Source organism: Haemorhous mexicanus, chromosome 23 (assembly GCF_027477595.1).
Source record: "Haemorhous mexicanus isolate bHaeMex1 chromosome 23, bHaeMex1.pri, whole genome shotgun sequence".
NCBI lineage: Eukaryota > Metazoa > Chordata > Aves > Passeriformes > Fringillidae > Haemorhous > Haemorhous mexicanus.
Genome location: NC_082363.1, coordinates 2,520,431 through 2,535,667, shown reverse-complemented (window position 1 = coordinate 2,535,667; position 15,237 = coordinate 2,520,431). Strand labels below are relative to the sequence as shown.

The 15,237-nt window shown below is 49.0% G+C and overlaps 1 protein-coding gene across 11 annotated transcripts in view; it reads left to right on the top strand.

Annotated features, from left to right (window-relative positions):
• The window catches only part of EIF4G3 (eukaryotic translation initiation factor 4 gamma 3), a 143,107-nt gene that overhangs the window by 85,453 nt on the left and 42,417 nt on the right, over nucleotides 1–15,237 (top strand). For 9 of the 11 annotated variants that reach the window (XR_009489280.1, XM_059866791.1, XM_059866798.1 and 6 more), the window contains 4 exons: nucleotides 646–746; nucleotides 3,396–3,518; nucleotides 8,310–8,409; nucleotides 13,650–14,498. Coding sequence is in view for 10 of the 11 variants with exons in the window: in XM_059866791.1 (XP_059722774.1) it covers nucleotides 646–746; nucleotides 3,396–3,518; nucleotides 8,310–8,409; nucleotides 13,650–14,498 (1,173 nt within the window). In the remaining variant the exon portion in view is untranslated. The remainder of the gene's footprint in view (nucleotides 1–645; nucleotides 747–3,395; nucleotides 3,519–8,309; nucleotides 8,410–13,649; nucleotides 14,499–15,237) is intronic. The other 2 variants (XM_059866800.1, XM_059866792.1) reach the window with 1 other exon arrangement.

Here is a 15,237-nt window from a genome sequence, read left to right as displayed (position 1 = left end):
ACACCTGATCCATGGGCAGGAGGCAGCTCTACTCTGCCACCCTGATCTCTGGCGTGGTCTTAAAGCACTTGGTTATCCACTGAGCCACTCTCATTCCACTGAGAAAACCATAATGAACCACACTGGCTGCTAGGAATGGGATCAGCACTGTGGTGTAATTCTGCACTCATCACTGTGGTCGTGCTTTTTGTGTGTTGCAGCATGAGAAGAACATTGCTCATAATTAAATTTTCTGGTTGTGCTTCCAAATAGGTTGCAGTTGACCTCACAAATTGTTTGTATTGGTTAGACTGAATTTCTCTACAAAGGCAGAAAACCCCTGATAAACCAGCAGCAAATCCAGCAGAAAACCTTCCTGTTTGTCAGGCAGAGGAGCCCAGGGATGGTCTTGCAGTGCCTCTGTGGTGTCCACCACAGCCTCTCAGACATGGATGATGTACATGGCCAATTTTGGGAAATCAAATAAGAAATGGTGCCTGAATCTCTTGTCTTGATGCAGCATCAGCTTCTGTTCAGTGGCAGCGGAGCCGAGCAAACACAGCCCTCCCAGAGGGATGTTGGAAGTTGTGGCCAGCTGCACCTCTGGCATTGGTTGTGTGTCCTGAGCTGACCTTGTCCCTCTGGTTTGTGTTGTTGCTGCCCCAGGAACACCCTTCTACCCCAGCCAGCCCGTGTACCAGTCTGCACCCATCATTGTGCCTACGCAGCAGCAGCAGCCGCCGCCTGCCAAGAGAGAGAAGAAAACGGTGAGTGGGGCCCTGGGGGACTCAGCCCCGGGCTCTGACCTGGGTGGGAGCTGCAAGGACATGAATAATGTTCTTCAGATTAAACCTGAGCTTTACCTCCACTGGAGGCCCTGGCACAGGGTGCCCAGAGCAGCTGTGGCTGCCCCTGAATCCCTGGCGTGTCCAAGGCCAGGCTGGACAGGGCTTGGAGCACCCTGGGGCAGTGGGAGGTGTCCCTGCCCATGCTCTAAGATGAGCTTTAAGGTCCCTCCCACCCCAAACCAGTCATTTTGTGATTCCCAAAGAGATTAAGTATAATTAAACATTGCACAGTGCTGTTTTCCATTTTTCTATGGGCACTGCCCACTGAGTTTGTGACATCTCAGCCAGTCAAAAAGGAAAATAATTTTGCTGGTTTTCAATAAACATGAACACAAGCAGCATGGTCTGCCCAAGCCTGCAATCCTCACCTGTGCTGCTGTTTAGAGTGCTCCCAGAAAGCCAGGTGGGAATGAGTGAACTCAGCAGTTTGGAAGAATGTTGGAATTGTTTCAAAGTGACAAATCAGAAATTATTGAACATGAAACCTTGAAAAAGGTGGAAAAGCAGTAGGTTGTGGATGTACTTGCAGGCTTGAAAGAACCTGACCACCTTATCAAAGTGGATATGGGTTTGGAGAGCACATTCCCTCTCCAGTTCACTGGGGGGAATTTGAGAGAGGCAGATGAATGGAATTTAGACCCATCTACAGGTGGATGGTGGGGAACAGTGGAGGTGTGTGGGGTGAATGTAAGGTTGAACCAGGAAAAGATGATGTGGGCTTGAACTTGTGAATGAATCGTTTGTAAAGGACTGAAAGGAAATTACAGCAGTGTTTGTGTGAGAGTGTTTTGGAAACATTAAAAGAGCAGTTTCCTGGGGGTAGAAAAGAATAAAAGGACTTAGACATGTCTCAAAATGCAGAATATTTGCATCTTTGGAGTTCTGAGGGTGATCTGGGGTGACACTTGATTTGGGAGACCGGAAGAGCTGAACAATATGTGAGCTGTGCCTGCAGGAAAGGCCTTTTTGGTGGCTGCTCTCAGCAGCTTTTTTGTCACCTCTTCAGTCCCCAGGAGTCTCTTTTCAGCATCCCAAACACGACATGCCCAGATCCCTGATGCCATTGAAATGCAGAGCTGATCAGACACGCTCAGCTGGGATTAAGGCAGTTCCATGCCAGCCAAGCTGTGTTCTTTGAGGCAGAAAAGGGATTTTAAATGCCCAAGATGCTTCTCTCTGAATGTGCTGTTTCAGTTTGGTAATTGGTGTTGCAACTGGAGAAATGAGAAAAATTAAATGTATTCATGTGCACATGCCCACATCCACCATGAGTTGAGTATTTGAGTACTACAAATTTCCCTTGCAGGCAGGGAAATCTTGTTTTTAATGCCATTGACTCTGTGTCAGGTGGAGGAGAGGGCCAACTCTCAGGTCCTTGTTGCTGTAGTTAATGAAACATTTTAGCAAAAAAAAAAAATTTTTGCTAAAATATTTCATTTATCCTCGTTTTATCAAAAATAAGAGAAGCCCAGACTCAGCACCCTGAGTACAGTGTGTGTTGGTGTGTTCACAAACAGAGTGAAGCCACCATTCACCAAGCTGAGTTTGACAAGTCAAAAAGCCCTTCTGCAGTTCTGATTTTATAGCCCAGAATCCCAGAAGGGCTGGCTTGGAAGGAGCTGCAGGACCATTCCCCCCCCTGCCATGGGGCAGGTACAGGATGGTTTCCAGCAGAACCCCTGCTCTGGGAAGGGTGATGGTGTCTCTTGGTTTGCTTGGATTTCTGCATGGAATTAATCTTGAGTTCAGCCAAGAGCTTTGGAGAAGGTGGGCAGATACACAGAACTCTGTCTTCAGGGTTATCAGATTCTGCTGGAGATGAAAAGCTGTTTCACATTATCCCAGACATGCTGGCTCTTCCCCTGTTCAGGGACATGGATTGGCTCAAGTGTCAGTTGAGGATTCAGGGAGTGTTCTGGAGTGGTTTATTTTGGAAAATATTTTTTCTTGCCATTTTGTGCTGTGAAGAGACTCAGAAATCCCACTTTTTTCCTACATGTTGCAGAGTTCTAAGGACTTGAGTTTGTTCTTTCAGTTTCCCTTTCCTCCACTCAGTATTTTTGTTTGACTCCCTCTGTTTTGGTGGAACTTGGGGCTGATTTGCTTTCCCCCTTCCCCAGAAGTGGGCTGGCAAGGTCAGGGAGTTTCCTGTCAGGGTAGAAGACAGCCCTTTCTCCATTCTTGCCCTTTCCACTACTGGGCAAGCTTGGCCTGTACCTAACCTGTCTCCCACTTTTTCTCAGTTGCAGGAAACTCACGTTCCAGCAGCAGAGCCTGTGTTTTGCATTACAGGGTGCACATATTTAGACTGAACTGGTGTGGTTGATGATTCAATTAGGTTTTGATTAAATTAGGTGTTGATGAAGGGATGACATGCCATGCATTCCAAGCCCTGGAAACAATCCACATCCCAGTCTTGCTGCTGAGCACCAGCTCATCCCAGAGCATCTCCTGCTGGGTGTGCTGGGAGCTTGTGCTGCCCACGCTGCTCTCCACCAGGACAGCAGTAACAGGAACACTTGTGGGAATTCTTCCTTTGTTGTTATTGCAATTCTTTCAATCCTGTAGATCCGAATCCGGGATCCAAACCAGGGAGGCAAAGACATAACAGAAGAAATCATGTCTGGAGGGGGCAGCAGGAACCCCACCCCCCCCATCGTCAGACCCACCTCCACCCCGACTCCACCTCAGGTAAGGAAGGGCTGTGCTCCTCCCCTGGGACCTCTGCCTTGCTGGGCCTCTCCCTCACACCTCCAGCCACACCTCTGACCATCCCAGAGACCTGGATGATCCCAAAGGATCAATATTCTTCAGCCATGATGTTTTCCCAAGTTTGATCATTCTTAGCAGTCCATAGCTTGTTGATGTGGAGCCCCAGTGCTGCTGTGCTTTCCCCTCCCTGGTTTTCTATCAGCAGTAGATTTTCAGAGCTTTTCAGTGTTAAAGGAAGAGCCAAAATATCTGTGGGAAAGGAGGTGTCTCTGTTAAATCTTGTGCATCTGAGGAAAGTCCATGTCAAACAGGTGATTGATTGCAGCCCTTCAGTTGCATCATTATTCTTTCTGCCTTTGTGCAGCTGTGTTAGAGTCACCAGAAGATCTGGAGCTCAGGAATTTTCTCACAGAACTGTAATAAGTTATCACACATTTGTTCTCTGGGTGTTCAAACTTAACAATGCATTTTTCTGGTGAGAGAAAAATAGAAATACTCCAAATAATTTTCTGTAGGTCTTAAATCCCTTCTTGTCATACCCCTTTGAGTCTGACCCCTTTAACTCCCTGGTTAGAGGTCAGGAAGATTCTCCAGATGAAGGCTGGGCTGTGGAGCAGAGCTGGTGCTGGATGTGATTTCTTCTTCTTCCACCTTCTTCCCTGTTCAAGCTTTTGGCAGCTTTTAAGGTGAAACAGCTTTTCCTGAGCTCAAACCTTCCTTTCCTCTCTGTGTGGGAGTAGATTTTCTGCTGAAAGTCCTGTGCAGGAGCACAGCCCTGTCTGGGAGCACTGCTTGTGCTGGAGTGGGAGCTGGGGATTCCAGGGAGGTGTAACTGGATCACTGAGGTCAACTGAGAGCCTGGCCTGGAGATCCCTCCCTGGGACCAGCAGGGTTTCAGCTTTCCCAGCTGAGCCCAATCCTTGTGTCTCTGAAGGCACCACCTTGTGCTTGGTCACTGTTTTCTCCTCTGGTCCCCATCCAGGAGCAGCAGCAAGGCACCAGGTAAGCTTCTTTCCATCAGAGAAGGCAGTAGAGATGCCAAATATGGGAATCTTGGTGAGATCATCTCCCTATTTCTTCTTGCTACCCAACCTTTTCCATTGAAAGTGGGAAGAGCTGGAAGCAGCCAGGATTTCCTGTGGTATTCCTGCACAGTGCAGTGAATCCAGGCACTTACCTGATCTTACTCACTTACATTCTGAAATCTATTTTAAGGCACTACAATTAAGTCGAACAGAAGGAAATAAATGTGTTTCAAGAGGAGGTTACTAGGCCTGAATTGTGAGCAGCTGTAATTTAGATGCAGAGCACAGCAGTGATGTCCAATCATCTCCTCCAAGGTATGCAAATATTCCATTGTTTAATATCCAGCCTTCCTTTGATTAGGTGCTTAGAACCACTTTTGGTAATCACAGAAGAGCTCTGAAATTGGGCTCACCAGAATAAGTTCATTAGTGTAACATAACTGAAAATTTAAGCCCACTTAAGCCAGGAAATCCAACATTATTGTCCCAACAGCTTCTCTAAATCAAGTCTTGGGAGCACGTTTAATATCTTGGGTGAAATTAAATAGTGCCTTAATAACTGTGCTCAGGAATTGCACTAGTGGGGGTGGGACTGTTTTGAACAGGCTCCAGTCAGTAAATTCTCAGTATTCAGCCATAACTTTTGAGATGCTCCTGACTTGGGGCAGCTCCTGGGACAGTGCAGGGGAACAGAGCTGCTGTTGTTTGTTCCACCCCCGTGGATCAAACTCTGCTCACCCCAAACCCTGCTCACCCCCTGGATCAAACCCTGCTCACCCCAAACCCTGCTCACCCCCTGGATCAAACTCTGCTCACCCCAAACCCTGCTCACCCCCTGGATCAAACTCTGCTCACCCCAAACTCTGCTCACTCTCTGGATCAAACCCTGCTCACCCCCAACCCTGCTCACCCCCTGGATCAAACCCTGCTCACCCCAAACCCTGCTCACCCCCTGGATCAAACCCTGCTCACCCCAAACCCTGCTCACCCCAAACTCTGCTCACCCCTGGACCAAACCCTGCTCACCAGGGTGCTCGTGGAGATTTCACTGCTTGAGCACTCAAAATGTGAATGTGCAGCCTCAGGGCTTGACAAGGCAGCATCAAAGTGACTCCCAGTCCAATGAGATTTTTAGAATTATAGCAAATTCTAATAAAACTGCTTTCTCTGAATCTGCTATCTCATTATTTAAATGGCACAAACACAGAGGAAGAAATGTCCTCGGGAAGTGCTGGAGACCACTCCCTGTCCCAAATTCTGCATTTGAAAAAGAAACCCTTTTATAATAATAATAGTTTCCAAATTTTCATTTTTTCTTTAGATTTGAATTACTCTATTAACAGACCCAAATAAACCAAAACTTAGCTAACACAAGCCCAAAGCACCCTCTTCTCTCAGTAGATTAAGTGCTGAACATCAAAAAATTGTTGGAACTGTGCTTAACATCAGACAGTTACTGGAATTGTGCAGAAGATGAGCATTGCTGCCAGGATGAGCTGTGTGGTTTGAGCCCTTCCTGTACCTTTTACTCAGCAGCACTGACCAAAAGGTCAGTGCTGCTGAGTAAAAGGTACAGGAAGGGCTGTACCTTTTACTCAGCAGCTGGGAAACTTTAGGCAGAGTTTCCCAGTGCCTCTGGGAAACTTTAGGCAGAGTTTCCCAGTGCCTCTGCAGTGTATTTTAATTGCCTTTGAGCAAGTAAAGTGCTTTAAAGCTTCTGCAAGAGAAGCTGCAGGTACATGGAGATATGATTTATCCATTTCTAGCCAGACACTATTTTCACTATGATTTTTGCTGGGAAGGGAAAGAAGACCCAGGGCCAGAATCTGATGATGGTATTGCCTCAGCGTTGGCTTTCACAGAAGATCCCTTTTTAAAGAGTGACTGTTCTTATTTTCCTGGCCAAACCCTTCCAAGTCTCAGTGAGTTTGTCAGAGTTGTGTTTGCTCAGTGTCCAGGCCATGGTGGGGTAGAATAACCCAGAGCAACCCTTGGAGCATCATACATCAGGGGAGCAATTTTCAGTGGGATTTTTTGCATAAAAACTCTCTGAATGCTCCATTTTGCAGCTGCAAGGCTCAGTGCATAAGGACCATTTATTCATTTGGAATATCATTCCTACAAAATAAATCTTTTCCACATTTCTTAAGGAAATATATTTCCTGACCCAAGAAGTTTCTGGCCTCACAGGTTTTTTCTTCACTGCTCTGCTTAGGTTGGTTCTTATCACAGTTTCCTTTCTCCACACTGATTTTATCCATAAATTTTCTTACAAAAGGAAAGTCCTGATCACTGAGGGCGAGGGGAAAATGTTCTTGAAACTCTCTCATTTGTAAAGCTGGGTTTTCTTTGGCTTCTTCCCTTTGGCTGGAGGCTGGGCTGCAGTTCTTCATTCATTCTCCAGTCAATCTGTCAGGCTCATTCCTGAAAGAGGAGCAATCCCAAAGAAAACTTCAACCCTTCACCCCCACTTAAATCTTCATTCTTACTTTTCCAGATGTGCTTTTTCCTGGTCTTCCTGAAATGGTGAAAAATAGTATCTTGGAGAGAATTCCCTCTTTATCCTGCACTGTTCAGATGCAATAGGCAAAAAGCTGGAGATGGGAGGAAAAAAGAGTCCCAGGAAGAGAAGCAGATTGCCAGAGTATTTCCTTTTATAGGGAAATAAGTTTTGCATGGATTTCTGAGAGCCTGCCTGCAATCAGGAGTGATTAAAAAGTCTTTTTCCTGTAGCTGTTCAGAGAAGTTCATGGATATGGAACTGGGTGAGAGCAGACAGCTGCAGGGAGCTGCCTGGCTTTCTTCTTGGGATTAGGAAATTAAAATTTAGCCCCATTTTCTTCTGTGCCTGGTCCCCAGTGTGTATTTAAGGGGATTTTGTGACCAACTGCCTTGGCCTGTCTGTGGTCACTCCAGCAGCTGTCTCACCTTTGAGTCTGGGGTACTAACTTGGTCTTCCTTAAATTCTGAGACTAAATACAAAGGTATGTGTGTCTGCCACAGGCTGGGGCTCCTTCAGCCTTCCTTCAGTCTTTGCAGGCCTTTTGGATTTGTTCTTCCACACAGACAATCCCAGTCCACATTCTTTGGGAATCTGCTCCTCCTGCTCTCCCTCAGACTGCTGCCCAGCTGGTTTTATTCTCCTCTTGCCCTGCAGGTCCCACCCCCAGGCCGCTTGTAGGAGGTGCTGGGGGATGTTTTTCATCCAAGCACTCCCAGTCTGGGATGATTTTCCTCCTGGGATAAGGAGTGCTATGTGTGCAGACACATCTGTCTGCCGTTCATCCTGTCCTGCACACATCAGCTGCTGCTAAGTACACAGAGGAGTAAATCAATAGATCTAAATCTCTAAGGGGGTTGGAGTAATGGATCAGTGAAGAAAGGAGTCAAGTCCCAAAGGTGAACTGAAGTCACAGTGAGATCCAGGAGCCTTGGTGTGTGTCCTGCATGGAGGAGCTCCTGGAGAGGTGTTGGGAGGGCAAAGCACATTGATACCAGTGCTGTGCTGTCCATTCCTTGCTGTTCTTAACAGGGAGCATCTCCCTCCCCTTTTCCTGCTCCCTTTCCCTCCCTTTCCCATGAACTTTTTGGATTTATCCAATTGACCTGTGTACCTTTTCTCTATTTTCTCTCTTTGTTCTCCCCACCTTTGGTTTCTCCTCTCCATCCCCCCTGTCTCACCTGCCCCTTGCCTTTGCTGCCTGTTTTATGTCCCCAGGCTCATGGTGTTGTCCCTCCCCCCCAGCAGGTGCCCAGCCAGGTCCCCGAGCCCGTTCCCACGGCGTTGGGAGCCCTGGAGAGCTCCCACCCCTCCGGCAGCACCGCGGCCCCCGCCTCCAAACAAGGTCAGTTCATGGAGATTTCCTCCCTCAGAATTTTGAATCATTTATTTTTTCCCCTCCTTTCTTGTTTTAGTTGGAATATTTTTGGCAGGGAGACCAGCAGGCAGCAGAAATAGGAGGGGAGGAACTTCTCTTCCTCCAGTGGAACATTTTAAGTGTGTTGCTAAGGCAATTAATTGGAATTTGCTAATGTGGAACTGGTTAAAAATAATTGTCTTCAATCTTCTGTGTCCTAAATGTTGTTTCAGAGCACACAGAAGGAAGAAATTCCTCTCACCCAAGTGCCATCCTCCAGAACCCAGCGTGTTGTCAGGGAAACGCTTCAGCCAGAGAGGCTTTGGATCACTTGGATAATTAGCCACAGCTGTGGCATGGATCCAGAGGATCATATGGCTTCCCCAGAGCTGCTTGTGTGTCCAGTCCTGTAGGAATGGGCCACATTAACTAGGGAAAAACCCATTAGTGTGCCAAGTGTCTCATAAAGCCCATAGCAGATTTTGCTGACTTTGGTAAAAATGGCACAGATGGAAAGAGTTTCTTAAAATTCCATTTCCTTGGACAAGGCTCTCAGGCACAGGATGGGATCCTTGGGGTCCCTGCACAGGGCCAAGAGCTGGACTCGATGATCCTGATGGGTCCCTGCCAGCTCAGGATATCCCATAATATACATTGGAAGGGAGATTTTTTAAGCTGTTCAGATTATTGTCCCAGGAGGTGACAGAGGAGGCCCAGGCTGTTCCCACACTGGAATTTGCAGCCATTGGAAGCTGCAGCTCCTGATGTGTGGCAGCAGGATGGCTGCTGGGGCACAGAGCTGCCACCACTGTCTGCTTCCCAGTGTCACCCATGGCATCACAGCCTCCCAGGCTCTGCCTGGAGCAGCACGTGCAGGGACATCATGGAGTGCTGGGATTTTTATTTCAGAGTATCCAGAGTATCATGAAGTGCTGGGATTTTTATTTCAGAGTCACAGAATCACCAAAGTTGGAAAAGCCCTCCCAGATCTTGGAGTCCAACCCAGCACTGCCATGTTCAGTACTAACCATGTCCCCAGGTGTCACATCCACATATTTTTTTTAACACTTTTAGGGATAGTGACTCCACCACTGCCCAGGTCAGTGCCTGGCCACCCTTTCCTTGAAGGAATTTTCCTGAAATCCAACCTGAACCACCCCTGGCACAACCTGAGGCCATTTCCTCTTGTCCTGTTGTATATTCCCTGGGAGAGGTTTGCTGGAGGAAAACCAAGCCCCAGAGGAGCACAGCCCTAGAAGAGGGGACAAACCAACATCTCTGGTGCTGCAGATGCCCTCGATCCCAGCACAGTCCCTGCTGGGAAGCCAACAATTGTGTCCCTGGGGTTGTTCTTAGAGCCACAGCATAGACATCAGGGTCTCCCTCTTCCAGTTCTGTGCCTCTAAAGTGCTGCAGTGTCTAGAAATTGGTTGTAAAAGACTGAAAAAGGACCTTTTGGGGCTGGGCTGATCCCATCTCCCACTTAAAGGCAGGCTGTGGCTCTGTCTAGATGTTGGTGCAAACCTTCGATGTCCCCAGTGTCACCTGAACAAGGCATGGGTGGGTCTGATGTCCTCTGGCTCTGCTGAGGCTGTGCTGCCTGAGCTCCCCTGCCTGTTTGGTGCTGCCCAGCTCTGGCACAGCTGCTCTTCCCTGTCTTTGTCCCCTCTGCCAACATTCCCTAGTCCCTCTTGCTGCTAGGGACATCCTCTGAGCACACCACGTGGTCACCTGGTGGCACCAGTGACAGCTGAAGTGTATCTGCCCTTAGGACAGAGCTGGGGCTGAGCTGTAAAGCCATGGAGTCACAGAACATCTCCAGCCAGAAGGGTCCTGTAAGGATCACCAAGTCCAACACCCTGCTTCTCACAGGACCACCTACAACTAAATCATATGACCAGGAGCTCCTTGAACTCTGATCTCTGAAAATCCAGCACTTTCCATCACAGTATTTCATCTCTGTGTATGAAAATGTGGATTGCCAGGACAAACGGGTCTTATCCCTCTTCTCTCTCTCTTTAACTTAATCCCTTTGTAGGCAGCTGTGAGTAAACTGGAAGTGTCTTTGCTTAGTTACACAGCTCTGACAGTGCTGGTTTAAACATAAAGCAGGGCTTGACTGGGGTTTAACACTGATGAGCTTCCCTGTGTTTATCTCTGTTCCATCCCAGAAAGAGTCAAACATTTGTTCCAGTCCAAAAATTGCTAAAGAGCACATTTATGTAAGAACTGCAGGGAAAGCCCTGGAATAGCACCCAGCCATGGCTGGGGGGGCAGAGCAGTGTAGGGGTTGGTGTCAGTAATTAACAGAGCCTGTTAATAATATTTAAACTGAACTAATGACTTTTGGGGGGCACATCTGTTCCGAAATACATGCCACGGTATCAAAATGATTTTTCACTTTGATATTGGGGGATTTTTGCTTCCAAACCAAAAGCAGTGACAGAGAGGGCTGCATGGCTGAAGTGCTCATTCAAACCAGTGTTGTTGTTTTTCCAAAGTCCCCTTTGCCCTGTCCATCCTGCAGATCAGATCTCCCCGTGCCCTTCCTCTCCTGTGCCCTCCTGTGTTGGCAGCTGTTGAAGTTTGGAATCAGGGTTTCATTGTGATTCTGTCACACCCAGTGCTGCTTGTGCAGCTGCTTCTAACAGTGAGCAGCATCTGGCTGGTGTGCTGGGCTCGGGGTCAGGATCAGAGCTGTGTGCTCTGCTGGCAGACCAGGACCTGCAGTCCCTGTTGGCTTGGTCTGGAGCTCATTCCCGAGGCTGGATTTGGGATTGCATTATTTATATCTGTGGTTGGGTTTTTTTTAAAGACAAACCTTTGGCATTTCATAGAAATCCAGAATGGTTTGGGTGGGAGGGACCTTAAAGGTCCTTCCATTCTGACCCCCACTGCCATGGCAGGGACACTTCCAGTGGACCAGGTATAGGAATTGCTACTACAATACCTTGAAGAATCACATTATTTAGGTGCAAGTTCTGGTTCCTGGAGATGCCCCTGGTGTGTCCATACCAGCCAGGCTGACAGAGGTGAGGACACTGCTGGAGAATCCAGGTCAGACCAGTGGCTGCAGGCCAGGCTGGTGCAGGAGGTGCAGTGGGATAGAACTGCATGGAATCAGAGCTGCTCACATTTTTTCCACTTGCAGAGGTTCAGGGGGATGTTTGGAGTAGTATTATCCTCTTTTTAAACCTCTTTCCAAATCTTGCAATGTATCAGACATGGAGAATGTACTACATGGTTTGTGGAAAACAGATGAATGTCAGACCCCAGAGTTTGGAAAGCTCCAAATCCCCTCTGCTGACACTGAGTCAGTCCTGGTGCCACCTCGTGAGTGTTTGCATCAGGACAAAAGATGGAAAAATGGCAGTGGGCCCAGCAGTTATTGTCAGATAAACACCACAGAGCAGGAAAAAATTCCTGTATCCAGTAAACTCTTCCTCGTGCACTGCCCTGGCCAGTCTGTGCCACTGGGGCCAGCCAGCAGCCCAGCTTCATGGCTCTTCCATGAAGCAAGCAGTGGGGTCTGTCCCACTGGGTGTGTGAAAGAATCTTTAAGAAATAATTTTGCAAAAATTCTATTCATCAGGAAATTTAAAAAATATCTCTTGATGTTTCCCCTGGAACAGCCAGCACTTCCTGTAAATACTTTCTAAATATAACATGAGGAATTATCTCAGCATATTTAGGAAGAGGGATTTGATCCAGTTGGGATGAATTGCACTGATTTTTGTTTTCCCTCCCCAACTGTGAATTGTTCACGTGAGTCTCTGTAACAGTTGGCAGGGATGAGTCCTCCTCTGCCAGGACTTGGAGACTTGTTCTCTGGGATGGGGGTTCAAGTTCAGATTTGCTTCTCATTAGCCAAATCTGCTCCTCATTCTCTGAAATCCCTCCTCAAATCACTTTTCTCTGGGATTTTGCACACACAACCTGTATCCATGATGACAGCATTGACCAGACAAGGTGTGGTTTGAAGGAAGGGAGTTAAACCTCTGGTTTCAAATGCAGCTGTGGATTTGTGCTGGTTTTATCTCTCAGAATTATTTTCTTAACATTTCAAATGCATTTGGTTGGGGGTTTTTTTGAGCATTCTCCTTTGACTTGGGGAGAGAATATCCAGGCAGTTGTTTATAGTGAGCTGTAAATGTCAGGAATGCTCCAGGAGTTCCTGCAAAGGATGTTCCAGAAATCAGAGGTGATGTGTTTTCTCTTTCCAAACCACTTCCTGCATCCTTCTTCTTCCACGGAGCCTCCAGAATCAAAATCAGCTGTTGGGATACTCTTTCCCATCTCTTTCCTCACTTGTCATCCTCCTCCAAAGCCATGTCCCTGGGTGCCTCATTAGGTTGATGAACTACTGCTTTGGCCGTGGGCCTCTGTAATGCTGCTGGGGCTGCTGACAGCTGCAAGCAGAGCTCACTTTTGCTCCAGCTCTTCCTAAAGGTGGGATTTGAAGCTCCAGGGTTTCACATGGGTTCTCCTTCAAAAGCCCCTTGCTTCTCCTTCAAAAACCCTTTCCCTTCCACTGAGCTGTTGAATAAGTCCCAAATGGAAATCCAGCAGAGCCAAACCTGTTCCTTTCTACCTGAAGTTTGAGGATTTGCAGTTGGTTGTGGCCTTTGATTTCCTAATCTGAAGAGCAGGTTTGTGCCTCTGGCTTCTCCAGAATGATTTTTGTTGGTGTAACCATGTCCTGAAGGAGTCCAGTGTTCCTGCAAGATCCTAAACAATAATGGCTCATACTTTTGTAGCAAAGGAGTGGGAAGCAGCAGAGCTGCAGCAGAGCTTTGGGAGCTGTGTGATGGTCAAGGCAGGGACAGGATCACCAGGTCTGCTGCTAATTACGGGTTAAGTGCAGGGACTTGTTTCTGCGCAAGATTTGGGGGGTTGTGTTGATACATTTCTTCCAAACATCCAATCTAAATCTCTCCTCTTTCAGTTTAACCCATTCCCCATTGTCCTGCAAGTTTTTGTCCATGTAAAAAGTTGCCTTTCTTGCTTTATAAGCCCCCTTTAGGCTCTGGAAGGCTGCAATGAGTCTCTCCAGATCCTTCTCTTCTCAGGATGGCAGGTTTAGATTCGCAGTGAGGTGCAGGGGCCTCTGGTGTCTTCTTCAGAGCTCCTTGGCAGAATGCAGGAACAGGAACCAAGGGAGCCAAGGCACCAGGCAGGAACATGGAGGTGCCTTGCTGTTGATAATGGGTTTTTTTCTCCTTTCCCAGAAGAGAAGCCAAAACCAGATCCAGTATTAAAACCACCTTCTCCAGTGCTCAGACCAGAACCTGCTGGGGAGAAGAAAGATCAAGCTGGGCAGACGACCGAGGCCCCCCCCTCAGTGGAAACCCCAGCAGAAGTCCCTCGTGCTCCGTCGCCGGCCCCGGCCGCTCCGGTGGCCGCTGTCCCCGCGGCTGCCGCTGCTGTCCCCGCGTCCAGCAGAGCCCCGCCCGCGGCTGAGCCGGAGGACAAATGTGAACTGGCCTTCCCCAGAGAGGAGGCGATGCCCACCCCCAGTGCCACAGCCTGCCCGGAGCCAGCGGCCCCTCCTCCTGCGGAAGAGCCCGGTGCCGAGGCGTGCTCGGAGCCCAGCAGTGCAGTAGCATCCCCCGGTGACGCGGTGGCGGTGCCGGCCGGGCCCGCTGTCACCAGCGACACGGGCAGCGCCGGGGCCGCGGCCGAGCCCGGGGCAGAGGCGGCCCAGGCGGAAACTGCAGAGTTGACTGTGGAGGTGGAGCCCAGCGAGGCCCCCCCAGCGGAGGTGGAGAGCGCTCCATCACCTCCCAGTGCTCCTCTCGCTGCTCCCTCTCCTCCTCCCACCCCGCCACCCACCCCGCCGCCCCCGTCCCCTCCGCTTCCCGTCGCTGCTGTCACCACTACAACTCCTTCTCCACCTCCTCTCCCGTCTCCGAGTGCCCTCCCTGTTGTCCAGGGAGATTTAGAAGGAGAGGAGAGCACAAGAACTACTCTTAGTGAAGAGGTAAAAGATACTGAAAAGGAAGAGACAGAAGCAGATGGGCAACTGGAGGAGAGCCAGGAGGCTCTGAGTGTGAACTCAAGCAAGAGTCCTGTCCCAGGTAAGCGTTGGCCTCTGTGGGTTCATGTTGGGAACTGCAGGATGAAGGAAAGGGCCTTTTTCTTCTTCCAATAGATATTTCTGTTTCCATCTGCGAAAGAAAAAGCCTGGTGGTGTTGTGTGGCTGCTGTGATTGTGAAATGCTGGTCTTCATTGGCAGGGATAGAAATCCCTCCTGGTTATTCGTAATTGGTCACTGACTTGCACCTGTGTCCCAGGCTGGGGTGGGCCCATGCTTTCATGGCAGCACAGGGCTGGTGGAGGGGGAGTGCAGAGCACGCTGCTCTTCATGGAATCCCAGGATGGTTTGGATTGGAGGGGCCTTAAATCCCATCCAGTGCCACCCCCTGCCATGGGCAGGAGCACCTTTCACTGTCCCAGGCTGCTCCAAGCCCCAGTGTCCAGCCTGGCCTTGGGCACTGCCAGGGATGGGGCAGCCACAGCTGCTCTTGCCCCCGAGATGAGCAGTCGGTCCAAGGGCCTGTGGCTCTGGATTTGGGACCCTGAAGCTCTTGGGATGAAGCCCCTGAACCAGCCATTTCCAGAACTGCTGGAGTGGGGTCTTTTCCAGCTGAAAAAATGTGTCATGGTGTTCCCAGATGTGGGAAAATGAAAAGGACCATTCACACTCACCCACACAAGTGACACAGAGTCACACCAGGGTCACCCACCAGGGTCACACACCACGGTCACACACCTCTTCCTGCCCACCCTTCATTAGTGGTGCTTCTGGTTTTCGT